The sequence below is a fragment of the Buteo buteo genome, chromosome 2 (assembly GCF_964188355.1).
Source record: "Buteo buteo chromosome 2, bButBut1.hap1.1, whole genome shotgun sequence".
Taxonomy (NCBI): domain Eukaryota; kingdom Metazoa; phylum Chordata; class Aves; order Accipitriformes; family Accipitridae; genus Buteo; species Buteo buteo.
Window position 1 is genome coordinate 68,015,698 of NC_134172.1, and position 26,414 is coordinate 68,042,111.

Here is a 26,414-nt window from a genome sequence, read left to right on the forward strand (position 1 = left end):
AAGTATTGTGCCAGTAGCTAGCCAGGGTATTTGCATTTATTTCTTCTGCATCTAGATTGCTCTAAGTGTGATCATCAAAAATCAGTTCCCAGGACTGGAGGGGTTGTGGTCTTTGTGGGCAGCATGAATGGAAATCACTGCTCCTTGACATTCGGTGGCTGTGCAGCCCTGTTTCCAGCTCTGCTCCTTCCTGCTGCACCTGGGAAGACTTGGAAAAGGAAAGGGGGGTGGGTAGCAACCAGAGATGGGGCTCAGCTCAGGGGCGAGGAAGGAGTTGGTCCCACCTGGTTGGATTCTCACTTGCCTTGGTGCCTGGAAGCAGACAGCAGTTGCTGTGCATCTCCATCCTCTCCTTAACCTTTTTTTCCTTCTCATATCACCCGCACGATCACCCTGCTGTCACCCACAGCCGCTGCAATGGGCCCATGGACTCACAGGACCTCCCCTGTTTCCCTGGAGGAAGATATGTGGCCCAGGCCATGGCAACAGAAACTCAGGGAGACCAAAAGCTGGACAAAAACACTATTGCTGTCTTCCCACACCAGCTCCAGCTTCCAAAGAGACATTTTCTCATGGGGTCCTTGATCCTTCTATTTATTTTTTAAGATTGCTTCACATCCATGCAGTTGGGCTGAGATATGAGCTACGCTTTGCTACCAGTCTGCTTTCAAATAAACACACCAGCTACGCTAGCTGTATGCAAAGATGTTTAAACCTATATCTCAAACCTTCTATTTAGGGCTGGCTAAGCCTCTCTTTATAACTGCATCTGCACACCCTTACTTTATTACTTAGAGTTAACGTTAACACATCTCCATGATGAATTCAAAGGTGCACAGTCGTGATGAAGGCCTTAGGAAGTTGTCTGCTTTCTGTGTCACAGCCTGCTGCCAGGTGATCTTGGGCCCACGTGGAAGAAACCCTCTGACACACCAAGAGAGGTTTCCTGATTTGAGAGCAGAAGCACTGATCCGGCACCTGGCTGCCTGTGGCTGTGCCCAGACCTGCTGCACCCCTGGCTTCCCAAGCAGGCACCGGGCTCTGCTTGCACAGAGCTTCTTGCAGATGATGGGAACAGTAGCAAAAAATAAGCATCCTCACCAGCATCGGGCAGCAGGCCTGATTAAGTTAAACATCAATTTAGATAGCTGGTTACCCACATTTCCATGCTATCTCCATAGCATCTGAGCTCTCTAAAGCCGTGATGATTTTGTTCTGTTTCTCTCTCTCTCTATAGACATAGATGTGGATGTAGATGTAGGCATAGATGGTACTGACCCAAAACTAGATCTGTTGGACAATCCTTTTGCTCGTTATGGTCTATGCTGTTCTGCCTTGCTCCATCTTGCACAACCAGGCGTGGATATGTCAGTGATCAGGGACCAGAGGTTACCACCGTAAGAAGTTTCTCCTACCACTGTTTTTTGGCCACCCTGACACAGGGGGTGACTGCACCTTCCCTCCTCACAGCTTACCCACCCCATTCTCTAGTTTGGTCCATAAAAAGATCTGTGTTAAAGGAAAAACCTTTTTTAAAAAATATTTTTTTTAAGTCAGCAGTTTGTTTCTCTGACAGAAAGATGTAATTCCCCAGTAGTTTAAGCCTCCCTTAGCATGGAGGTGTGCTCACATAAGGTCTAATCACTGATCTAATTAAATTGATTTGCTACTGTGTTAAATCGGTGCAGCTATATTGAGCAGATCAGGTCTAAGTTTCTATTCCACCTCATCATAAAAAATGATAATAAAAAGCACCTTCAAGACATCAGTGCTAAGAATTCAAACAGAAAGTTACATTTATTATTTTAAATCCAGTCTCATTATTTCTGGGATGTGGATTTTTGAAAGGGTCTATGAAATCCTTGGCATTGGCAACATTCATCTCACATTTTATGAAGATCTCTATGGGACATGCAAATATTTATTAATGTTCCAGAAGGGTCTAAGGAGCTTACAAATCTAATTTACAAATCTAAAGCCCATTGAAGGTGACAACTCTCTTTTAAAATTTTTTTAAAAAAAGCAAGCCAAAAAAACCCTAATTATTTTTAAAATCAGTTTCATAATTATTTTTATTCATTATTTGAAATTGATTACTGTTTCCTTATAATATATCTTCATTACTTCCTCCCTGACAAAATTACTTTAAAGTACTTATTTCCACTTGAGGTTTTGGTGGATTTCCTGATCAGGGGCTCATGCTTAGGCTTTTGTAGCTCTGTTACAATACTAACAGTGCAAGTTATTTTAGGAAAGATTTATGTTCCAGCTAAAACCATGATAAATACATTTAAAACCAGCAATATAGACATTTTTATAGAGAGCAATCTAATTTGATAAAATGTACAAATTTGGTCAGATTCACTCCAACAGTGGCCCTTTAAACTCTGATTTACAGAGTCAGTTAATAAGCTGAAATAGCAGCTCATTGGATTTTCAGAGCCAGCAACCTTAGCCTGATAGCAGGACAGTCCTAGGCTTAGACACAGGCATCTCCCAAAAACTTCTCCAGCGTGACATGATGCTGCCTGCAGACATTTCATCCCACTGTGACATTGTGTTCGTGATTGGCACCCATGGGTGCAAGTGCTGCTGGCTCATGGGTTTGCTCTGTAGGGTGAACCACAGCAGTCCTGCCCTAAATGAACAACCCTGGCATGCTCTGTGCTTGCTTCTGCCAATGGTTTGCTGCATTTTGATATTAAGCCAAGGATTCGCACCCAGACTAGACCCAGGCACAGCCTGACGGGCCGCTCCTGGACTGTGAGGGGCTGCTAAGGTCTAACCCACCTCCAGGGAGAGGGTGGCCCTTAGCAGACCCAGTCTTGAGCTACCTCTGCTCAGTAATGGCACTATTAATCAGGCTGATGAGCTTAGACCTGAAAATGCCCTGACTCCTTTGAAACCTTCTCACCTGATCAGTAGGGGATCCCACACCTGTGTTTCTCACGCCATCACCTGTGCTAGCAGGAGGAACCATGAGCCTCACTTGACAGATGATGGATGAGTTGAAACACAGAGAGGCTAAAAGCAGGGTAACCTGTAGCAGACTGTCCTCGGTCTAAGGGGTTTGCAACCCCAAAAGGAGTGTCTGTCTCCATCTCAACTTTACCAAGTGTCAACTTGTAAAAGACCTTCTGGCTTATTTTCCTTTTGTGCAGAGAGGGGACCAAGTCCACCCAGAGCCTGGAGAGAGCCACAGAAGAGGATGGGTGCTGCATCTGCCTGCGGACATCCCATGTGGCAGAAACCCTCGGAGCCGCTGCTGGGCGCTAAGGCACCTGGTAAGAGCTGCTAGCGCTGGCATGGCTATCCAAGGACAGCGGTCTGTGCTGAAGGGGGTGCAGTATGGGACCCCCAAACAGCCTGGTGCACCAAGCAGGGTGCAGCGCTTTTGTGGCAGTCCCTGCTGGCCCATCCACCGCTGCCATGTGAAAGCAGCAATTCGGTGAGCACAGCCACAGCTGTAAGCATCACCCAAGAATAAGTCTGCGCCAGAGCAGGAACCGAGCAGCCCTTGAAGCCCTGCGAGCACAGGACTCTCCTTCCTCCCTGGGAAACACCGCCCAACTGCATGGGACCACCAAAGCTAATAAAGGCATTAATAGGGCCACATGACATCCCCTGACTAAGGCATGAGCAATTAACGCCTCATTCAGGCTTTAAAGTCCAAATGCACGCATATGTGGTCAGACTCTCCTCCACACTGCAAGGCAAGCTAGCAAAAGGGCAGTTCCCTGCAATTTGAGGGCTCTTCCACTGAGTTTTCCAGGCTAGGCTGGAAGCCCTCAGGCTAAAGCGGGTCTTTGGTATGAGTCTTGGGGTAGGAGGGCAATAGCACGCTGGCATGTCAGATGGGAAGCTGTATCAAAAGCCTCTACTGAATTTTCAGCTCTTGCCACTGACTTGAGCAAAGTTTTTAAAGGCTCCGTTTCAAAAGTGCTCTCGGGTTTAGCAGGGGCAGTCTCTGGGATACATCTGGCCTGGCGCTTGGAGTGATGAGTATCAGAGCTCTCGTGGATTTTGGATGGGTTTAGGCTGCTCAGATCTCCTGGAGTTGGGCCCAGCATTCTTCACGTGGCACAACTCCAGAAATGGAAGCACTCCAAGTGAGCAGTTTCTTTCCCAAAATGGAGATTCTTCTTTCCTTTGGAGGGAAAACACTACAGACAGGGGAAATATTATCTCATTGTACTGTGAAGGAGAACCATTTATTAACTGTGGGTACCAAATTTAACTCTGGGTATTTTTTTAATAGCAGTTCTGATATGAATAGAAGTGTTTGGACCCTTTCCTTGCAATGTCAGGAATCTGCATTACAGAATTATGCCACTATGTGAGAAATAGCAACTGAAATCAGCTATGGGAGGAAAAAAAAGAAGTGAAACTGGCTAGTCTAAATTCATGAGAAATTCATTCCAGGGACACAGATTATATGAAATAGCTCCTTATCTCAGTTATATTTGCAACACATTAATGCTCAAAAAGAGCCATCCTATTGCCTCCTACGCTTGCCACGTTATGCAAGGGTGGCTTTTCTCATGTGCTCTGGGGCTCCCGAAGCACCCACGCTCTGCTGCTGGGAGCCTGGTCGATGGGGTAATCTCCAAATACAAGGCACTGCTCCACACAGTAAAACTAGGAGGACAGGCTGAAACAAGGTGCTGCTTATGGGTTTCTTGTTGCTTTTTCAAGCAGGAGAGTCACTTTTCCTTGCTAGGAGCAGGGAGGCAATGTGGCATGGTGGAATATATATATGCCCAACTTTATTCAGCGTTGGGCAACGGTCATACAGCAGCCACAAACCATCACAGCAGATGTATATGGGTTTGCGTATGTTAGCTCGCACCATGAGAAAACACTGTTACATACTCTTCAGATTATGATCCAAATGTTCTTCTTTATATTATACCAACATTTCTACCACTTGTGGCTCTCTTAACGGTGGCAAATGAGGACATAATAAAGTTCAAGTGATATCAGATATTGTTTTCTAACTCATAATTTCCCAGGACTTCTGCAAGCTGCTTCTGTCCCAGGTGAAACTCAGTAATTAAGATTGACCTTTGAAAGCTCCCACTTACAACGGTATCTGCTGGTTCTGCTTAATTTGCTCCCCTGTCTTACATATAAAACTGTGAATAATTGCTGCAGTTTATTAAAGTGGAAAATAAAGAGCTTTCAAAGCACTGAGATCATTTAGTTTCAATACATTCGACAGTATGTAATAGGTATGAGTGTTTTGAGCAGGTTATCCTAATGAAAAATGAGAGGGGAGCATATATCTGACTGTTGCTATTGTACAAGTGTCACTTTGTTCTAGTGACAGCAGGTTTACAGGATTACACCAATTGGGAATCCTGTACATCAGGCAGGTCTCTCTGGCTGTGAAAAATTGTAGACTAGCAATATAAGTAACCAAACCATAGCTTTTACAAATAAGCTAGGACTCAAAAATCATGACAGGCTTTTAAAAATGAGATTTTTTGCATTTAAATCTGTTTTGTAACTGGTCTTTTGTTACCTCTTCATTAGCAGAATGCACTTGTTTCATACTCAGAAGTCTTTTTTTTTTTTTTCCCTAAAACGTAAGTACTAGAAACTTGCTGCTGCTTCTAACAGAAGTAGAGATTCTTAAGAAATAACATCAAGGAAAACAAAACAAGTGAACTTGGATATATGGGACTGCTAATAAAATTGGACAAGTTGACACCCTTCAGCATGTTCTTTCTCTTGCACTCTGAAAGAGGGTCAAAGACCTGAACTTTTGATATTGTAATCAAAAATATCAAGATACAGATGTATTTAATTACCAAATCTGTCTGACTTTCAAACTTGAAATGCATCATATAATAAAGTTGAATATAAAAGAGAATTAACTGAAGGAACACAATATAGATGGCTTCACCTGAGGCTAAAATTAAGGCAGTGGCTTGGAAAGAGGGCTATGGAGGGCTTCGGGGTTTGGATGTATAAGTTTCATGTCCTGTGTTGGTCCTAGAGCCTCACTTTTGTATTTACCTTCAGCTTCTTAGGCCTGGGACAGCACCGCCTTGTTTTGGCCTGGGCATCACGACCCCATGGAGTCCATGCTGGCTCCGATGTTCAGGGAAGGCAGGAGTCCTTCTGCTGCACGGAGCACTGTCCAACCTTTGGGATCACCTTTGACAAAGCCTTTGCAGAGACACCTGAGAGCCATTGGTCCAACTGCTGCATGAGGGAGGCAGGTCTGTGGAAGCCGTTGCCCTCCTGAACTCTCCATTCCAGCATCCAGAAAGAAGGAGCACAGAAGCGGAGGCTGAAGCCACCCTGCAGACACCGTGCAGCCACAAGCCTTGTCTGGCAAGGGGATTTCCCACGTTTACAGATCTCATCCATGCATAAGAGTGGGGACTAAGGCTGGAGCAAGGTGTAGGATCCTATCCTGACACCGGACTGCAAAGCTGGTTAGGAAAAAGGCACCCACCTCCCTCTCCCAAAACAAGCACCCTGAGCAGAGCAAGAAGCCCTGAGTACACTAAATAAATCAAATCTCACAATCCACCAGGATCAAGAATTGGAGGGTTTCCTACAGGTTTTATATCCAGGACGATTTATGATTTAATTTAAACATGTAGTTTCCAGCCGTTTCTTTTTGCAAGCAATCACCTAGGCTACATTAACCTGATGGTGATCTACTGTGGTCCCAGGGAGCCCTGGAGAGACAGACAACAGCACTCAGAGGTGTGAACTTCCCCAATTCATCTTGATGGGGTGTGCACAGCCTTGCTAGGGAAGCAGGTCCAGGCGTGTTAACCACTTCACTGCCAGCCCCTGTCGTTGAAAGGGCTGGTTGTACAGCAGCGTGTCCCGTATGGGCCTTTCCCTTCTTTTGAGAGAGCCTCCCCAGCAACAAAGGATGCAAGCTTCGAAGGGTATGAGGGTGGTGCAGACTCCTGGATTGTGATGCTGCAGGTTATAGGTTTGGGGGGGGTCCTGTGAGATCAGATGGGTTTTTTATCATACAGCTTGTTGCAACAGATGTGGCCACACAGGTGTTACAGTTTAATGTGCTTTTGAACAAGTTCTGAATCTCCCTGCCTCTTGGGATCTAACAGCATTGCAGAGGCTCCTTGCAGGCTCCGCTCAGGCCCCAAGCTAACCCTATGGGAGACTGCAGACAAAATGTAGTGGATGGGAACTGATCCTTGGGAAACACTTCTGCCTGGTTTGGGTAAAGATGTCTCAGCCAGAGGTTTCCTTCATCATATGAGTGGTATTTCACAGCTGTGGCACAAGGTTTTGCTTGTCACTGATCTGGCACCTCTGCCATGGAAGTGGACCTGAGCTAACAAACTGGGCAGCTCCCTTTACATTCAGAGCTCTCCTATCTGGCTGTCAGCAGTCAGCGCAGCAGTGAGCCTCTCGTGCCAGTCTGGAGGCTCCCTTTTGCAACCAGACGAGCGCTTGCAAATGCCTGCGAAGATGGCAACTGTTAGAAGAAGGTAGTGATCCTTTCCTCTGAACGGGGCTGGCTGCAGCTGCAGCTGCAGCATGGTGGGGGTTGCAGCAGGTCCCTCTCTTGTGGTAGCACGCAGCTACCTGAGCAAGGCTTCTTGGGGAGTCAGAGATATGCAAGATTTAAAGTGAAATTGCTGCTTCAAAGAAAGGCCTTTTAGGAATTTCTAATGCTGAAAGATGGAGGTGCCAGACCACTCCCAGGCTGTCCTGCATCGGCGGACACAGGCTCCGCAGCCCCGAATGGCAGCAAGGAGGGGCTCAAACCCAGAGCAAAGCCCCCTTTCATCTCATTCTTGTGAGCTAGGGGCAAACACCTCTTCCAACAGGAGAGGTGTCTGAAACAGCCTTTTCATTATGTTTATATTTAAAAATCTAACAGTGACTAAAGCAGTTTGCATAATAAACAGCTCTAGAGCCAGAAATATTTGCCTGCTCTCAGTAAAAAAAGGAAGTCCTCAGATCCTCTTCTGAAGACTGTAAGAAAGTGACAGAGTTTTCCCTTTACAGGATATAAATATGCAGTGCAAATAGGTGGCTGCTGTCACTGCTTACATTTTGATGTCTCTCTTCAGATAGCCTGGCAGCGCCAGATTATTTTAGTGTCAAATCAAAGCTCTGGTTGTGTAAAGAAGCCGAGGAAAGGTACAGTCTGTGTTGCAGCACAGGATGGAAGCTCCAAGAAGACTGAAGGCAGTCCTGTGAGACATGTACCAGCCATGCATACTAAACCTGCCGTTTAGTACACCAAAAAGAAAACCCCTTTAGTAAAGCTGCTGCAGAACAGAAATAAATGTCTTCAGATTTGGGTTGGAGCAGGGGGGGTGTTTTTCTAGGGAGGTACGTGATTCATTCTCACATTAGCTAAAAGAAAATAAAGCTTTTGTTTCCTTTTTACCCTCCGTTTCCTCATGAGAGAAAAAAATTAAAGGGCCTGTTTACGCTGGAAGAAAAATCTTGCTGGCTGATCCCTTTTTAAAGCAGAAAGCTCTTATTTGCAGTGCACCATTGCTGTCCTTGACTTTAACAAGTCAAGTCAGCCCAAACCCACCTGATCTGCATCCCTCCTTAGCATCACACTCATCTGGATGTAGGGCAGTTGTACAACACCTAACACAATGTAATCTCTGCGTGGTTACTGCAGCCTCTGCATTTCAGCCCGATACAGTTGCGTACACAGACTAATAACGAGAGGTCATTCACACGCTCGGGCTCTCCGCAGGACAGATGAGCACGCCACGCTCGGCTCCTTTCCTGCCAAAGGGAACTGACAGCTGCATCATTTTGAAATGCTCGAAACCAAACTGCACATCAGGCCATTTGTGCTTATACAGGTTCTGTAGGAGCGCGACTCAGCCGAGCTCACAGAATTCCTCCTGCGGAGAGCCAGCGTGAGAGAATGGCCCACCAGGCCCCAAGCCCACCAGCAGCCCCTCTGTGACCCAGGTGGAATCGCCCAGCCCACACAACACCGCCCGTTTCCTCACACCGCAGCCCTGCCTGGCATTGACCAGGACGCCATAAGCGCGGCCATAAAGAGTTCCCGGCTGCCGGAGCAGCACAGCTGCCGTGAGGAGACGTCCTGCCCCGGTTCACGGTTAAATCCTGCCCGGGGGTGGGAGGCAGGCCTGCCAGGCCCCGGCCAGGCCCGGGGCATGCCCCGAGGGCTCCCAAGGAAACCCAGCAGCCCGCTCCTTTAGCAGGGGCTGAGGGGTCTCGCAGGGGGCTCACAATGTAACCGTGCCGGTTATCACGGGGATCCGGCAGGACACGCACCCCCCCACGGCTGCCCGCCCCGCCACCCCCTCCCGCCGTCAGGGCGCCGCCATGCTCCCCTGACACGGCGGGGGTGGGGCCTGCGGGACGAGAGGCGGGGCTTGGTATGCAAATACAGCCGGCGGCCTGCGGGGGTGGGATGAGGCGCATGCGCACTGCGCGCACAGCGGGGCACGGGTTCTTGCACAATGCGCCGGGCTCCTTCAGCGGTGGGGAGGGGAGCGGTGGGGCGGGGTCGAGCATGTAAATGAGGGCCGGCTTTTGCTGTGCGATTGGAGCAGAGAGAGGAAGAGGCGGGACCGGATATGTAAAAAGCGAGCCGGCGCAGGGCGTACGGGAGGGCTCGGAGAGCGGCTCGGTTGCGATCGGAGGGAGCGCACGGGTTGAGCGTGGTTCGTATGCAAATCCCGCCGGCTCTCGGGCGGGGGGGCGTGGCTCGGATGCAAATCTACCAACTGCCGTGTCCCAGCTCCCGCCCCGACGTTCTGCCTACCATCGCCTTGGCCCCGCCCCGCCAGTAAAAGGCGTCGCGCCTGCGCAGTGCGCCGAAATGAGGACTTAGTCTGTTACACAACGCTGTGGAGCCAGGGGCTGCGCTCACCGTCGCGTCCAGGCTCCGCGCGTCCCCGGCGGCGCGGCCCGGCTCGGCTCTCCTCAGCTCTCCTCTCCTCCCGCTCCGCTCCGTTAGGCTTCCCGCACCCTCCGGCATGAGCGGGGACCAGCTGCACAACGATTCCCAGGTGAGCGCTTCTCCACCGCCGGCGGGGGCCCGCTCCCGGGGGACCCCGGTCCCTCGCCGCCGAGGCCGCGGGGTCCTTACTTCCCCTCAGGATCGGCCCCGGGGGCTCGGCTGACACCCCCCCCCCCCCCCCCTTTAACCTCAGTGAGGGGAGACGTGCCCTGCTGCTGCCCCCTGCCTGGCCCCGCTCGGGGTAGCCCACGCGTCTGGGGAGAGCTCTGTCAACCCGGCCTGTCCCTGTCCCCCCCGCGTCGTGCTGGGGTGCCCCCATCCACCGATCCCCTCCTCCCCCGCCACGGGACCCGTTTCTGCCCAGATGGGGGGTGGTGGGGGAGAGGGGACTCGTGCGTGAGTCCCTGCCCGGGAGAAGGGGAGGGGGGCGGCTGGCCACCTTCCCCTGGCTCGCTCCCCTCTGGGGGGTCACCCCAGGAGCTGTGGGGGTGCCGGGAGACGGTTCACCCTTCCCCACCGCCACGGAGGGCACCTTCTGCATCGCGCTGGTCATTTCTCATTTGATATTTAATTTCCCTAAAAATGAGAATGAAGGGGGGGGGGGAATCCAGCGCGGGCCCCCCCCCCCAAAAAAAAAAAAAAATAAAATCCCCTGCCGGGACGGCGTTTTTCACGGTCTCTCCCTGTCTCCTCTCCCCGCAGATCGAGGCGGATTTCCGAGCGAACGGTGAGTGTGGCCCCGGCGCGCCCCTCGCCTCGCCGCGCCGGCCGCGCACAGACATGGCGTCCCAGAGACTAAGTCCCGGCTCCTCGCTCACCGGCCCCATTGTTCCCATCGAGCTGCCAAAAGCGCCCCTTTCCCGGCGGCCTCGCCGCCCCCCGACCCCCGCTTCCCCTAGTGGGGGCACCGGAGGCCCCCGATCCGAGCCCAGCGGCTCTCCCGGGGTCCCCTTTGGGCCCCGATTCCTCCCTGGAAAGTCGCCTTGTCGACGGTCGGGACTTAGTCTCTGCGCCATTTTCTTTTTCTCCTCTCTTCTGTGTGGCTTTCTCTCCTTCTCCTCCTCCCCGTGCTGCCGGAGAGGAGCCTTCTACAGAGGCACCGAGCGGCGATCCCCGGCCCCCAGCCCCTTCTTAATGGAGGGGAAAGCAAAGTTTTTAACTAAAAAAAAAATCCCCAAGCCGTTTTTCTATCGCAGCCTCCCTCCCCCCACTGCTCCCCGTCTCTGTTCCTTTCAGGGAATCCCTCCCTTCCCCTAAAATGAAAGGTGATTGCAACATGTTGCTCTTTTAAAGAATCTGCTGCATCCATTTTAAGATCAGTCTTATTTCTTTCCTTGATATTTAATTGATGTAACTTTACCTTGTTGGGTGGGGTTTTTAATTGAAATAAAAGCCCACGTTAAAAAAAAAACAACCAAAAAAACCCTCCGAAAACCCAACAGTGTAGACAATTCCAGAAAGGTAGGCAGCATCACTTCAGAAAGTTTGCAAGCTATCTGTTCATCTTGTTCAGAAACATTGTAGTAGTTCTGTAATTTTTTTATATATGTATATATTTATATATGAATATATGCACTTATATGTCTCTCTATATTTATATTCATATATATATACACACATATATAATATCTTTTCTAATCAGCCTGATGGCTGCTAATTTTTTCTGATTGTTTATTCATTTTTCTAGGAAGCAAAGCTAATTGCAATCCCCCCCAGGTTGGTAGGTGTCAAATTGAAGGGCTTACGCAGGGTGGAGGGGAGTTGAGGACATATAATCTACCTTTGTCTGTATGTGTTATTGTCGCTGTTCGGGATGTGTAAGGAACTCTGAGCTGTTGTCTGACTGATGAGGTGGTAGAGGACAAAAAAATGGTTGAAGATACCTGCTTAACTTGTACTGATTTTTAGCATGCTTTTCTGGATGATGTTCATGTGCCTCTTTGGGTTGTAGGCTACTGCATGTAAATATTTACAAATCTATGTTTGTGTGCACCTTTCTGTCAGTTCATTGGAATGTGATTGTGTGTGTGCAATAGGAGCAGGCAGTAGTGAATATGCAGGTTTTGAACTTTTATTTCCATTCTGAATCTATAGTAGGGCTCTATGAATAATTCTTAACAGAAAAAAGGGTGCAGTGGATTTCCCAAGAAGTGCAGGAGTAACTCTTGAAGCAACTTAAATATAAGCACTTATTTGAATACTTGTAGACTTCTTATGCTGGGAAATACTTGCTTAAGGATCATCTTTATTTAGGGAAAAGTACTCCCTGGTAAGCTTTAGTTATGTACTGATTTACATAGGGGAAATGATGCATATTTGACCTTTCCACTCAGCTTCCAGTGAACCTCTTAGAAGGATTTCTCTCCTCTATTGTGACCATGTGCTGCTTTATTCTTTTAAGAATTTTAGGCATATAACACTTACAACTCCTCTAGTTTTTATTTCTACCATGTGTTGGAGGAATTCAGTACAGAAATTCAAAGTAAGACACCTTCATGGAAAAACTGAATTCCTGGTAAATCAAGCGTACCCAACAAATTCATACCAGTGCAGGTAGCGGCACCCTTTTCCTCCTATTGTAATTATTTTTATGGCAGTCATGTAACATCATCGTGACTGATCAGAGGCCCCAAAAATCCAAAATCCCTTTCAGCTCTGAAAGGTGCATGTAACCCTGTTAGTCTTGTTAAGGGAATAATGCTGAATAGACACTGTCCTCTCTGACCTTGTGATCACGACTGATCTTCCTGAAAACCTGTCACCTCTGCTTGCTCTGAGTCTTGTTTCCTCTACATAGGAGTTCTTTGCACTTCTGTGTTGGGAATTGTCACGCGCGGATCTGAGAACAGCGGTTTTCATTTAGGCATAGCAGTGAGGCTCTAGCTCTTATATTCTTGTTTTGATCCTATTTAGTGGCAAAGATTAGGAGTGGGTGGTAGGAATCTCAAGTACTTTTTCCCCCCCCCCAGATGTTTAGAATTGGTTTGTACTTTGATTATTGTTAGGCAGCACTTAACAGTAGTGCCAACGTCTCCTTTTAGGCTGCCTTTCTTCTTTACATTTGGGGAAAGGGAAGTTTTTCTGGGGGCTGGTACTGACTCATTCTAAATGTTGAAGGTACCAGCAGTAAACATTTTTGTTAATGAAGAATGTTTTGGGTGACTTCTGGATAGTGTATCAGTAATAGAGCAGCTTAAGCACTTTGAAGCTTCCTGTTGTTACTGATGTTCATATCTGGGTCAATGGACATACTACCTCAGGTGGTGATCACACAAGTTGTTGCAGCTGAAGTAAGGTGGGTGGGGGTGGATCTGCCAGCCCATTGCAGGTCACCAAGGAGCACCCTGGTTGTAGCTGAGAACTTGGATCTGATTACACCCATTTCATTGATAGCAGGGTAGTGTTAGGTATGAGAGAGGATGCCAGCAGTAAATATGTGTTCCTGGCTATTTCTTGTCATTAAATAGCCAGATCATTCTAAGCAACAGTGTCCTGGGCAAATTCCAACTTGGGTAATTGCATTCCGTCTCAATATCCAGATTCCCTCTCCTGTTTAATTTGGCCATAGTGGGTATTTTTTTCACCTTAATTGTATTTTTAGTATCAGTACGCACTGCAAAGAATTTTCCATGTTCAGTCCTAGCAGTGCCTAGTTTGCACAGTTTGCAAACCATCCTGAGAACAATATTGTGCTGAAACAGCGAGCCTTTTTTGCAAGTAATGTCCTCACAGTCTTCAGCATTGTAGAAGGGAAATGGTAGTCTAAAATTGTCATTTCCAAGTACAGCTTGGTCATGGAAAGTGACCCCTTCTTCACAAATGTGAATGTTGAGTCACAATTATATACTCAGGGAGGGAATCATTCTGATTTTGTTTTTTCTTACTTGGTAAAATAGCAGGTCACTTCAGATGCAAAATCTGTTTAGGTTCTATTGAGTTTTGCCTTTAATAGGTTTATTATTAAGGCTGAACATAACAACCTCTTACTACTGAGGACAATGTTGAGATTAAAAGCAATTTATCTTGACTTTCAGTTCTCCTATTGCGTTTGCAGAGTGCAGTAGATAAAAAATACTTTTGTTTGCAAAATAATCAAATTGTTTTCCAAAGCTGCTAAATTCCACTAACTGCTGTTAGTGTCTTGGCTGTTCGTCAGCCTGTGATCAGAACTTGTGTAAAATCCAGAACCATTCAGTGTAAAAAGTGAAGACATCAGCCTAAGCAGTGGTTTTTTCCTCTGGTTGATTTGACCAATAATGTCAAGATGCAATTTGAGGCCAGTATCACTGTAGTAATTATTACAGTATACTAACAGGAGTCAGGTGTGAATTTGATTGTCCAGCGTTGTAGAGATGGCTTCTGGAAGTCAAACATGCTTGAAGGAGGGGGCTTGCTTTAACAGTGAATTTTTTTTTGGGGGGGGGGGAAGAAGCCCTTGCTGCTGCAGCATCTTATCAGAAACTGGCAGGTTTTTTATGTTGGCCTGAGCACTCATATGGCATCTCTGTATATATGAGGGTGAAGATATGAAGGGGAATGAGCAAGAGGGAAATTTAAATTAAATAGCAAGAGTGCTGAACAAATGCCTTACAAGTTAATGAATTTCAGCATGTTTTGTTTCGCATTAAATTCATGTTTCATGTGTGATAGAGCGGAGCACGTAAAGGGTGGTGGTGATTTAAATGCTAACAAACTGAAAAGCAACATAATGGAGATCCTTAAGATTTTTCAGTGGTTGTGAAATATAGTCTGTTGGAGGCCAGATTTGTTCTTGCTGCTGCTTTGTTGGTGCCTTCTGGATGGGTGAGAGTTTTTTGAAGGAGAGCAGGGCCGCTTCTGATATAGGGTTCTGTGTACCTTAGTGCTGCTGTTAGAGCCACTGTACTAAACAAAAATTCATGAAGTTAGGAAGCTTGAAGGTAAACTCTTGTGCTTTATCTGTTTTGTGCACATCAGGGCGAAACTGTCTTTTAGGTTCCCTGGGAGCATGTCACCAGTGCATTTAAATGTCAAATGTTTGGCAAGGGATCCAAAATACAAAAGGTAGTTAATGGTATTTAGATGCAGATTGATATCTCCACTGAAAATTTCCTTTCCCTTTTTTATGATACATGGAGATGTGAATCCTGAAGAATGTAATTTGTTCCTTCCAACACAAGCCTCGAGTCACTCCCTGCCTTTGCTTCTAGACTGCAGTGCTGGGTGGTGAGCCTGCATTGTAAGAAGTGCTGCCCACAGCCTCAGAACAATACTCGGGGTAGCTTTAAGTCTGAAACCACTTAGCTTTTTTATTTTAGAAGTATTTAACTTCAGACGCCAATCTCTGCAAAATTTCTTAATTTTATTTTCACATTGATTTTCAATATGTTCACAGCAATCTATTGCAGGGCTTGTAGAAGAGTAACAGTGTAGCTTTACTATAGGAATCTTCAGATTGTTACAAGTGAGGGTACTTTGAAGTAAGTTGATCATTTATGACACTTCTCAGAAATGCAGACTCAGAAATGTAAATAAATGTATTGTTGGTAAGCTGCTCTTAAATATCATGTGCTACATAAGTTGTTTGCATCTGTCTTTCCAGCAGTAGCCTCAAAAGGGCTTTTACTGAAGACCTTGAGGTCTGTTGTGTTAATTGTTCTGACACATTCAGCATTCAGGTTAAAACTTAATGGGTGTCTTGTGGGAGTGGGGAGTTGAATGCATTTCTGTTAGCTGTGGCCAACTTTTGTTTTTGTTAAAACTCAGCAGAATTACCTAAATGTGCTGGAAGATGTGTTTCGGGGGTTAATGGCCTGTGTGCTTCCTACTTCTAGCAGATTTTCTTAAGATGTTTTTCCTTTTACTACAGTGTTAAGCGATACCTGTTATTAACATGCTATCAGGACTACTTTGTTTACTTTGTAAAACATGAAAAATTTTTAACCAGGGGGCCAATCTAAAAGTGTGGGGTTTTACATGGCTTCGCATGAATTAGGCACACAGCTCATAAACATGATTGAACACAAATTCAGATTTAATTTCATTTACAACTGTGACTTCAGATATTTGTTGGATAGTTCATTGAATTCCAACCTCCTGAGTTGCGCTGTCAGCAGAAACTGCAATAATATGTAATTATAGCAAGTACTTAACATCTCATTGACTCAAATTCCTCTGTTAATGATTTCACTGGATTCCTGTTAAAGTAATACCTGCTGAAATAGCACAAGCCACTGCCCTATTAGAGAGAGGCTTCAGGTCAGATTCTTACTAGTGTTGTAAATTGCTGTAGTTTTGCTAAAATCAGTGGAGCTCTGTCAGTTTATCTGCTTTTTTGTTATTGGACTGCAAGGATGGGCTTTAATGATACAGTGACTATTTAAGAAAAGGACAATTTGACATAAGAAATCAGCGCAGATTTGTTTTTTGGCTTTTTGAGATGGGATAGGTTCAAGTCTGCTTGAGCTCATTGTGCTAATATAATTTCTCATATACTTGTAAGACATGCAGTCGTTCAGAAATATTTATTGGCTTATTAAGTTGAATTGCCTTTGCGGCTGCTAGTTTTATAGAAACTGCTTCAAGTTTTATAGAAAACCTCACACTTAGAAACATGGGAGCAAAATGCTATTTAGCATTATGTATTCTGCTTCTGCCTGGAGTTTTGAAGGACTGTGTCTTAGGTTTCCAAATCTGAGAGAGGATATTTGTTGTAGAAATCAGTGTTTATCACCTTGCTTTTCTGGGGCTGTTTCGTTTGACTGAGACAGCAGCATACGACAAATATACCCAGCCGTACCTTCTCCCTGTATGACTGTCCGTTCTGAGCTGTTTAGCACTGTCAGCATTTAAATATGTATCATCATTAGATTTCAAAATGCTTCCTCCCGTTAAGAGAACAGGAGAAGGGTATGGACTTGCTGTTGTTTCAGCAGTGAGGTTGCTGCTGACCTGCTCTTCTGAAAGAACAGCTAGAAAATCAGTTTAAAACCCAGTTCTCAGCTACAGTAGGATTATTCCTTTTAAACAGTATTTCCAGTTACTGCTGTCCTTACTCTGCTATTAACTGTCTGCTCTAGGGAGCTCCCACTGCGTGTGCCTCTGGTGACTTCCACTGTCTGTCCCTGGTTGAACATTGGAATTAATACAGTGTTGAAGTGCTGTTCTGGGCAGAGCAGAGAGAGCCTTTTCTACAGCAGGCTCCTGTTATTTAGTAGTTCAGCTGAACAAGTTGTAGTAGTGGTTTCCTGGTGTGTATGAGGCTACAGTATTTTTAGCACAGCATTTGTTCAAAATGTCCTGGCTGACATAATTACTAAATAGTTCCAGTGGATTTAATCAGATTTATAGTTAGAAATATTTTCATCTTGAATGCTTGCTTTTTAAACTAATGATCATAAAGAATGAACTGCAGTAATGTCTTCTGGTGTGACAGCAAGAGTTAGGACATTTGGAAGGTGACATTAATACTCAGCTGATGAACAAGTGAGAGCTCCAGACTTGAGAATGAAAGTGGAGAGTATGGAGCTGCAGTCAGTCTTCCTGAAACTTGTTCTTTTGTAACACCTACTTAACATCAATGATTCTTGGACTTCTTTGAGACAGAAGTAGGATCTTGTTAAACCTCAGTCTGTGTTGCAGTGTCAGCAGGAGGGGTGATGTGAAATAAAATTTTGTGCCAGTCCTTGCAACAAACAATATTCTTGGAGATCCTCCAGCACAACTGGTGGAGATCAGACTTGATGGGGAAGTGGGAGATTTTGGCAATTAGTTCCCTATTAATAGCTAATGATAGAGATAGAGTCCTGTAATGAGGAAAGGTGAGTAAAGGACAGTGGTTCAAATCAGAATTGTCTCATGAATTTGCTACTGTCATCTCAAAGTTCTAGTGATGTTTTCCATCATCTCAAGGCCTGTTTGTCTGCTAGAATAACATACTCTGTGCGAAAAAGAAGACATGGCCAGACAGCTCTCGTCAATACTACTTTTGATACTGTTACTTCACCCTGGGGAAGTTTCCTTTGTTCATAGCTGTTACTTAAATCTCAGTAGTTTTGCTTGAAGGTGGTCACACTAGTAGTTCAGTTTAGCCAGCTAACTTGTACTGACAGCTGCTGTGTGTTTTGAAACTGCCAGTTCCTAAAGTGAAGGAGTCACAAGGACAGAGACAGCATTGAGCATGCTTTACTCCTGTCTTGGAAAGCTTTGGAGGCGGGGGCTTGAAAATGTCTGAAATGCATATCTTGATGGGATGGGGGCAGTGCAGGCTCAAATATGGGAGGTATAGCAGGAAAGTTAGTGTAGGTGTTTGTCATTCAGCTTCAGCAGACAATACCTCATCAAGAAAAACAACCTGTGTCTGCAGCTAAAGTACTTAAATCCATTTTTAAGTTTGAAGACTGTAACTTCTGAAATTGGGGTGATGGCAGGGTAAAGAGGGACAACATCAGGCCATTGGGAAATTGTTTTATTAGTCAGTCTTGGAGCCAAAAGTTGCTTCCCACAAAGCTTCCGATGGGTAGATCTTTTTGGATTCCTTATCGATATTTTTGACATGAATGTATTTGTTCATGTTCACAAGCTTACCATATGCTTTGTGCAGTTGTGAGCTGTGTGGGTGTGCATGTATGTATTTTTATCTTATACCATCGTCAGAGAAGGGGTTTTTTAGGGAGTGCTATAAAGACAATGGCTTCCTTCTCTAGCAGTATTGCAGAGTGCTGAGCTTCATGGTGCCCATGAGAAGATGAAGATTCACTCCTTCATAATTCTGCCCAACATAAATGGTTGCGTGTTAAAGACAGATGGACATTCATGGAATTCAGTGCTGCAGCAGAGTGGTTCTGCAGCTGGCTGTATCTTTCCATGACTGAAGAGAGATTGATTTCTGCCTCAGGAAAGCTTGGAGTGTACTTGTAGCTTCACTAAAATATTTTGATCGGTCTATGTAATGCATTTTTGGCTAGGTCATGTCTGTGTCCATTAAAGACATGCTCCATGGTGAGGATGTAGTAGCTAAGTGCCTGTTAAGTCTCATCAGCCACAGTATACAGCTGACAGTCTCTTACAGGCACACAGTATTTAGCAGATAGTACAACTTTATTTGGGGGAGAAACACCCTAACATTCTCAATGAAGGCATAGTTCTGATTCTTCAAAATGTCCTTTTTTCTCCCATAATGCTATTTTTCAATGATTTTCTAAAAATAACACCCTGGTGACTTTTAGTACTTACTGCTCATTTTGAAATCCCAATCATTGATTTGCGCAGTCTTACTAATTTTTGCAGCAAGCATCTGGGACCTCAGTAGTAGAGCATTTTGCTGTGTTAGGGAATAAATGATAGGAACAAATGAAATACAAGGTCTTGTGTTCAGCGCGGGTAAGACTGCACACAGCTTGTCCTGTCTAAAACCCACTGGGCTAATGCATGTGCGCTGTGTGTCTGGCTGCTCTGGAGTGAGTTTTCTCACATGCTTTGTAATTTCTGAAGTGTGGGGGTCCCTCCACTATTCAGTGTATACTGCATGGGATTGGAAGTTCACTTGTTTCCATCCAAATGTCTTGTGAGTTTAGTGCAGCTAGATGATGTGTGGCAGTGTCTAAATGAAATAATTTCAAGAAGTTTTAAGAAGAACTTTTTTTAGACGTTGACCAGAGATGTGGCTTCATGGTAAAAAGTCAAGAAAATAATTAATAGGAATGGAACAATACCCAAGTACAGATAGCTTTTTAATTTTTCCTGGCATTTGTCACTGATCTATTGCCTAACACTGCTTTGGACACATGAGAATGTGAACTTGTAGAGTGTTACCCAGAGCCTTTTTTCTTCTTTTATTTGTCACTTTTCTTTGATACACCTTTTCAATTTGAATGACAATATGGTAGTTTTTCCTTTGTATCTAACATGGAGTAGATTACCTGTGTTTTAGGGCCAGGGCAATGTACTTTAGTTGAACTTTTTATTGATGGCAATGTATTACTGCTCAAGGCTTATATTCCAGTATTTGAACAAGGGCCAGACTTGTCAAAAAAGCTGCTCATCTTCCTCTGAGGTTGCAGTTTCTTATTTTGGAGAGGTGGCCTCAAATGATGTTTTAGGGGAGAGGGCGAGGGAAAAGTGGGCTCTCGCCTTCTGTGTTTTTTTCCCTTTGAAAAATGTTAAGTGTCTGTCGCAGATTTTTAGGTATCTGGAGTTAGAGTTAAGAAACATGTAGTGGTCTTCTGACTGAAATGCAGAGATCCTGGAGTTACAGTAGCACAACCAAGAGGCTTCTATTTTTTGTGATCTGTAAGCAGAGTTTTAGGAGGAGAAAAGTACAGGTGGTGGCAGGGGACATCCTGTTGCATAGCTTGTGACATGAGATAGTTTGCAGACCTGCTAACCAGGTAGGAGGGCTGTCTTCCTTCGTCCGCTCTGCAGTGGATGCAAGCGGGTGGAGTTCTTTGTGTCCTTAGGGAGATTCGTAGCTAAATTGGCAGGTTTTATTCCAGCTTCTGAGTTTGTGTGATGCTGTCTTGGCAGCTCTCGGCACAGTCTGTATTGCTTGGTGCTCTGGTCAGGCTATGTGAAGATGAAGGGTTGAATATGAAGAGAGGCTCTTCTGAAGCTGAAGGCAGGAACCACTGGGGAGGTACATTCTGTTACACATGGACACTATGCCTGGGATTAAGGTCCTTTGTGCTATACATTGTTATCCCGTCCTAAGGCCGTATTGTTTAAATAGGCAACACAGTGGGAGAAGAGGGAGTAGTATGCTCTTCTCAGAGGTGGAGAAACAAGAACAAAGTGGGAGTGATTTCTTCCAGCACAGGAATAGATATAAAGCTGTCTGGCTAGGACTAAGATTCAATTCCAACTTGGACATTTGTTTTCGATTTTTAATTCTCTCTCCAGCTGAAGACTGAGGTGGTTAGCAAAGGGCAGTACAAAAAGAAAAAGGAGCTTCTGCAGTTTTAGCATATGTTGTAATTTTTTCTTAAATGCAGAACTCGTCTCAGGAGCTAAAGTGTGCATTTTTTTTCTGTGGTACTAAATTCACAAATACTAAAATGTTGTGTGCTGGGTTTTGCAATTAGTGAAATCACTGGATTTACTGTAGGGAGATCAGAGGTTTTCTGGTCTGTGTGGGGGGTTCCAGTATCAAGTGCTTTACAGGTTAGTCTTTTGCACTATACATGCCATCTTGGTATGAGTGTCTCCTAACTGTGCCTTGAGCAATAGGAAGAGCATATTATGTCTTCTGCCAGTTTGTGAATGCTAGCAAGTGTGTGAGTAAGATCACTTATTGGAGAGATAAAACAGCTGGGATGGGCAGGTACAAGTTTTAACTTGCCTAACAAGGTACACTTACAAGTTAGACGAGCGCTCTCCATTTTAATCTAGCCTTTTGGGAAACTGGGAGCAGGAGCTCTTTGGAGATCCATGTGAGGGTATGATTCATTGCAACACAAGCAGCATGTACAAAATGGAGGGATGGAGTAGTACTAGTGACGTACTCTGAGGTTTGTACTCTAGAGTTAATGACCACCAGATGGGGAATAAAAGGCTGCCTGCTTTTCTTTTGAGGACTGAGAACGTCATTGAGGCTGTTAAAATGTGCTGTATCTGTTGTAATGCCTCTTGTGCACAGAAAACCCCTTTATGCGTGGATCAGAGTAAGCTTACCTTACTGGTGTTTCCCCCCAATGCTTAGTTTTTAGCATTGGTTTTGGCTGAACATTAAGTTCTTTCAGTTTGGTAATAGTGCACCTCAGGGATAAAGAGCAAAAAGTCTCAAGTGCTTTCTGTCAGTAGAAAAAGTAAGGTGCAAGTTGTGTTCCAGTACACAAGTGTAAATTGTGAGATGCAGAGGCAGTAGGTTCATATGAACACAAATACAATGCAAGAGATGAACTCTTAACAACAGTGACCCTGATTAACTTCTGCAGTATTGCCCAATCGTGTTGTACGTGTCATCTTGATCCATCTTTTTAGTAAACAAACACTGGCACAAATCAGAGTCAGGATATCAGTGCTGTTAACGCTGATATTTGCAAGTTGTCATACTGGAGATGAGTAGGTGTTTGGGTTACTTGGTCTTGCTCCAGTAGATTGGAACATTTCTCCAGCTGTCCAGGATACCTTTGGACGTGAATGTGGATAACATGCATTTTTCAAGAGCCTTTTTCACTTTTGCGTTCTTACCTCCTCCTGTGTTCTTCCTACTCCAAAACCAGGAAGCCTCTCAGAGGAGTTAGCATCTTGTCTGAGTCATAGTATCATAGCTGTGTATGTCACCTGCACTTCATTAGGGAAGCATAAGCAAGCTGTCCTTGAAATACCTGTTTTTATGAGTAGATACAGTCTTCTAATTTAAAATATGCTGCTCTCTGGAGTTTGGTAGCTGTCATAAACAATGTTTCTCTTTTATCATCAAGTAGGCTTATTCAGCATCACTTCTATCTAAAGGAAGCTTCTTTCTAGGTTTTAGACTGTTCTCATAGTATAGATGCAAAGAAGAAAGTACAGCTTGGCACTTGATGCTCTATGCTTGGCTGCTTCAGTTGTCAGCATGTGGTCTTGGGAGAGCCCAGCACAGCGTAGTTTTGTTGGCCCCAGTCCGTAGCTTGTCTTGCACTGGATGGAGACTGTAGCTAGCAATAAGCTGGCTATCCCAGTAATTTAATTCTTAGATTGAATCTTAGGCAAAAGGCAGAAGCACTTGAATTGATGAGTCCATCAGTTTTGTGTTTCATACATGAAGGTATAAAGCTGTCATTCTTCAGGCATTGCCTTCTGATTCTAACAGGTTTGCCCCTTCCCCTCCTGCGCAGCCCTGTTGTTGAGACTTTTGTCTAGTGATGCATAATCTTCAGTTTATGATTTCGCTATCCATCACTGTCAAAGTGTGAGCTCATCTGTGTAGAGGAAAAAGTGAATTTATTGTTGAACCATAGCCTGAGTTAAAATATTCTGTCTTTCTCTGTGTTTGTGAGTAGGCCTCTCTTACAGCACTCATGCAGTGCAGTATTTGCCACTTTCAGGAATCTGATAGATTTTTTTTTTTTTTCAAAGCTGCTGGTGCGGTCTTTGCATACCAACTGACTCTGGTCTGCGTGCAGTTTAGGAAACAGGTTACATTTGGTGTTGACAGCAGGGGTAGCTAGTTCAGAAGGTGGGCTGGATCTCCTGGGAACTGATCTGTGCTTGGGCTTTGCCCATAGCTCATCAGTGTATTTGGTTAGAATGAGAAACAATACTAATGCCCTGGCCACATTTCTGAAGGACTGGAAGGCTTACTAAGTCTTTGTGTACTGAAGTTAAAGTGTGTATTTTTAAACAGATTCCTTTACAGAGAATGAAGCTGCGGAGCATTGTTTTGTGAAATAAGTCCCCTGTAGCTGTATTTCACAAGTACATGAAACAGCGTTCAAAACAGATGTGAGCTTCATTTATTAATGGCAGAATTAGTTTGTTTTTAATTTAAGTTCTTGTGTTTTTTCTCCCTTTTTGTAAATACCCCACCCAGGCACAGGAGCCTCGTGCTCAGACTCTAATCCAGACTAAGAAACCTTAAATCCCAAAGGGAACTCATTAGTGTGTAGTTCGAGTCCTCTTTTGCATAACATCAGTGTGTTTGTGTTTTGGGAGGGCCATTGAGCTGGGGAAAGGAACACTTCTCAGTTTCATTTTTATAGAGAAGTCCTAGGGAAGAAGTCTACTGACTTGCACATGGCAAATATTTACTTTTTGAATAGAGCTGAAATAAATATATTTGGTGTTTTTTCTAAGCTGAGTTTTTATAGTGTCTTTTTGTGTGTATTAACAGTTTAATCTCAGTAGAGCTCTGGAATTAGTCTTTGCCAATTAACTCTACAGAAGAACAGAGTCAAAGAAGCCCTTCCTTTAGTTGTTTTTCCCCACTACTGCAAAAAAGTATTTTAAAAAAATTGTAGTACATGGCCTACAAACAAGTATAATGGTGATTTTTATCATAGTTGCTTCAGAGACTGGAAAGGTAAGTTTTCCACTAGTTTTCATTTCAGGCAAGATCTGGTATTCAGAAGGGCTTTCTTCTAAGCATCCAGGAGGTGTTTGAAGGCTTAAAAATTAGTGCAAATTTGTGTCATTCCTAGGTTTCTCATAGGTCTCTTATTTCCATGTTCTGAAGTAGGTGTCATTTGGTCAGCATATGTCAGTGACACTTGCTGAGTTCTTCACCCCATAAGCTGTTTCTTACATCTTTACTGCCTCCTCCCCATCACAGGTATCCGAATAGTATACTGTTAGGCAATGTGCTTAGCACTTTGCTAATGACAGGTACGTGATTTCCCAAATCCTGTGATCCAAATGGGTTTATTTACATACAAAACTAAATTTAGATCAAATTACTTGTGAAGGTGGGTACTCCAAAAAGACATCAGTACAGAGATAGGTTATGAAGTGTCTGTGTACACCAAGAGTCAAATTGTTTCCTCCCTGTTAGTCACTACAGTTTTCCCTTGCATTTAGTCAAACCAGAATTACTGTTGTATGTCAGATGTGTATGTAGTTCATAAAACAACTTCTAGTGCGCTCCTGGATGGAACAAATGTTGGACTTGATATTAACTGCACACTTTTCACTGGAGCGAAATTAGATTTTTCTGAGAATGTGATGCTTGGTATTAGCAAATTGTCTCCTTGTTTTACTTGTCTGTGTTTATTGCCTCCACTTAAAAAAAAATAAAAAATTGCAGTTTCTGTACTGGGGTAGCTGTCTTACTGTGAAGTGCTAGCAGACAAGATTCCAGTACCTGTCACAGAGACTGTAGTGGCAGAAAGTATCTTGTTTTATGTTTTAATATCAAGGTAACTGGTACTTTCTTTAAAGTCTGTTGTTGTGAAAACCTATGTTGAGCTGTTTCTCTGGTTGTAGATCCTCTCTTGAGCAGACACTATTGAACTGTATCACCTTTTAGAGGTTCAAACAAATGTCCTTAGGAAACCAGGTGGAACATAATGTTGTCCCCAACAAACTTGGGGTATTTAGTACAGCATCACTAGAAGAGAAATGTTACTGTTATAAGCTGTTACTTAACTTTCAATTTTATGATAACCTCTTTCTTGAGGAGTATCTTGATCTGTCCATGGGGCTACTTAGTTTTGGGAATGGTGAAGTTAAGTATCTTGTGTCATCATTTGCTGATTTTCAGAATAGGTTATTCATACTAGTTCTTTCTTATGGTATTAGTGCTACTTATCATGTAGTCTTCCCATTTACAGGCTTTACTTAGTACTACTGCTATGCATTAGTGAAAGCTTTTTAGGCTCTGGTGTTTCAGTAGTGGTGCCTTTTTACATCTGATAGTATCAGGTAAAGCTGATAACAGGTTGCAGTCGTGATCACAGGAAAAAGGGATTTTTTTTCTGTTCTGCTAGGGACCAGAGTACAGGAAGTATGATAATTGCTAATTGTAAAACAGATCCAAGTTGAAAAGTAAATTTGTACACCTTAAAACTTGCAAAATAGTGTTGCTGAAATGCATGCAAACTCAAACAGGTTAAATGTATTCAGGGATTGCAGTTTCAGAAAATGATGGGGCTGCTGTGCTCTTTTGGGTAAAGCAGACCTTACTGAAGAGTGTAAGCATTGCTTTCTGCTGCTGGGTACCTGGATGGCACTTTCACTCCCAGAAGTGGTTTTGTCTAGCACAGGCTTGAAATACTTGGAAGAGGAGGGTAGGAGGGAACAGTACAGCTGCTGCTCTGGGCTGTTTGTGTAGGAGCAAACTACTATATTATCTGGAATGGCTACAGCTTTCAGGGTGGTATTAGTCCTTCATGTCAAATTCATAATAAATTTTAACAGATGTATTGATTTAATTTTGACTCTAGTAAGAATCATAATAACTTTTTAAAGAATTGTCTCAACATATATAAAACTGGCAGCCAAGAAACTTTTAAAAATAATTTTTCCTAGCCTTACAGTTGAATCATTCAGGAATAAATTACGAGATTGTAAGTAGTCTTAGATGTTCCTCTTGTTTCCTTTGCTTATTTCTCCTGTCAAATAATCAAGTGGAAAGAAATATTTCTTAATTTTTTCCTTTGGAATACTCCTGAAAATAAGCTATATAACTTGTTTTTCTTATTTTGGGTTATATTAAAGAGGAATAACAAAGTTTTGAATCCCTGTCATTGCTTCTGTAGTCCTCATAGGGTTTTTTGAGCATGTTTCTAACCCTCTCACAAACCAACCTCTTAAAATATTTAAATAATGTTTGGTTTCATGTTCAAAAAACTTAGAGAGTGTGATCGTGTTGCAGTAGTAAAGCAGAACATCTGATATGATGGAAGTCATTAGCTAAGCACTTGGAGTTTGAAGTGCAGTGATAAACTAACTTTTGATGACTCTGCACCTGCAGCATATTTCCTTCAGTTTAAACAGCTCATTAGTGACTGTGATGGTAGAAACCATTTGACAGCTGAAAAAAGCAAACTGACTTTTC

At 44.1% G+C, this 26,414-nt stretch overlaps 1 protein-coding gene across 1 annotated transcript in view; it reads left to right on the forward strand.

The window, feature by feature from the left end:
* Positions 1–9,627: 9,627 nt before the first annotated feature.
* The window catches only part of TOP1 (DNA topoisomerase I), a 79,294-nt gene continuing 62,507 nt past the window's right edge, over positions 9,628–26,414 (forward strand). Inside the window, exons 1-2 of the mRNA XM_075059339.1 lie at positions 9,628–10,013; positions 10,667–10,691. Coding sequence (XP_074915440.1) covers positions 9,981–10,013; positions 10,667–10,691 — 58 coding nt within the window. The 5' untranslated portion in view covers positions 9,628–9,980. The remainder of the gene's footprint in view (positions 10,014–10,666; positions 10,692–26,414) is intronic.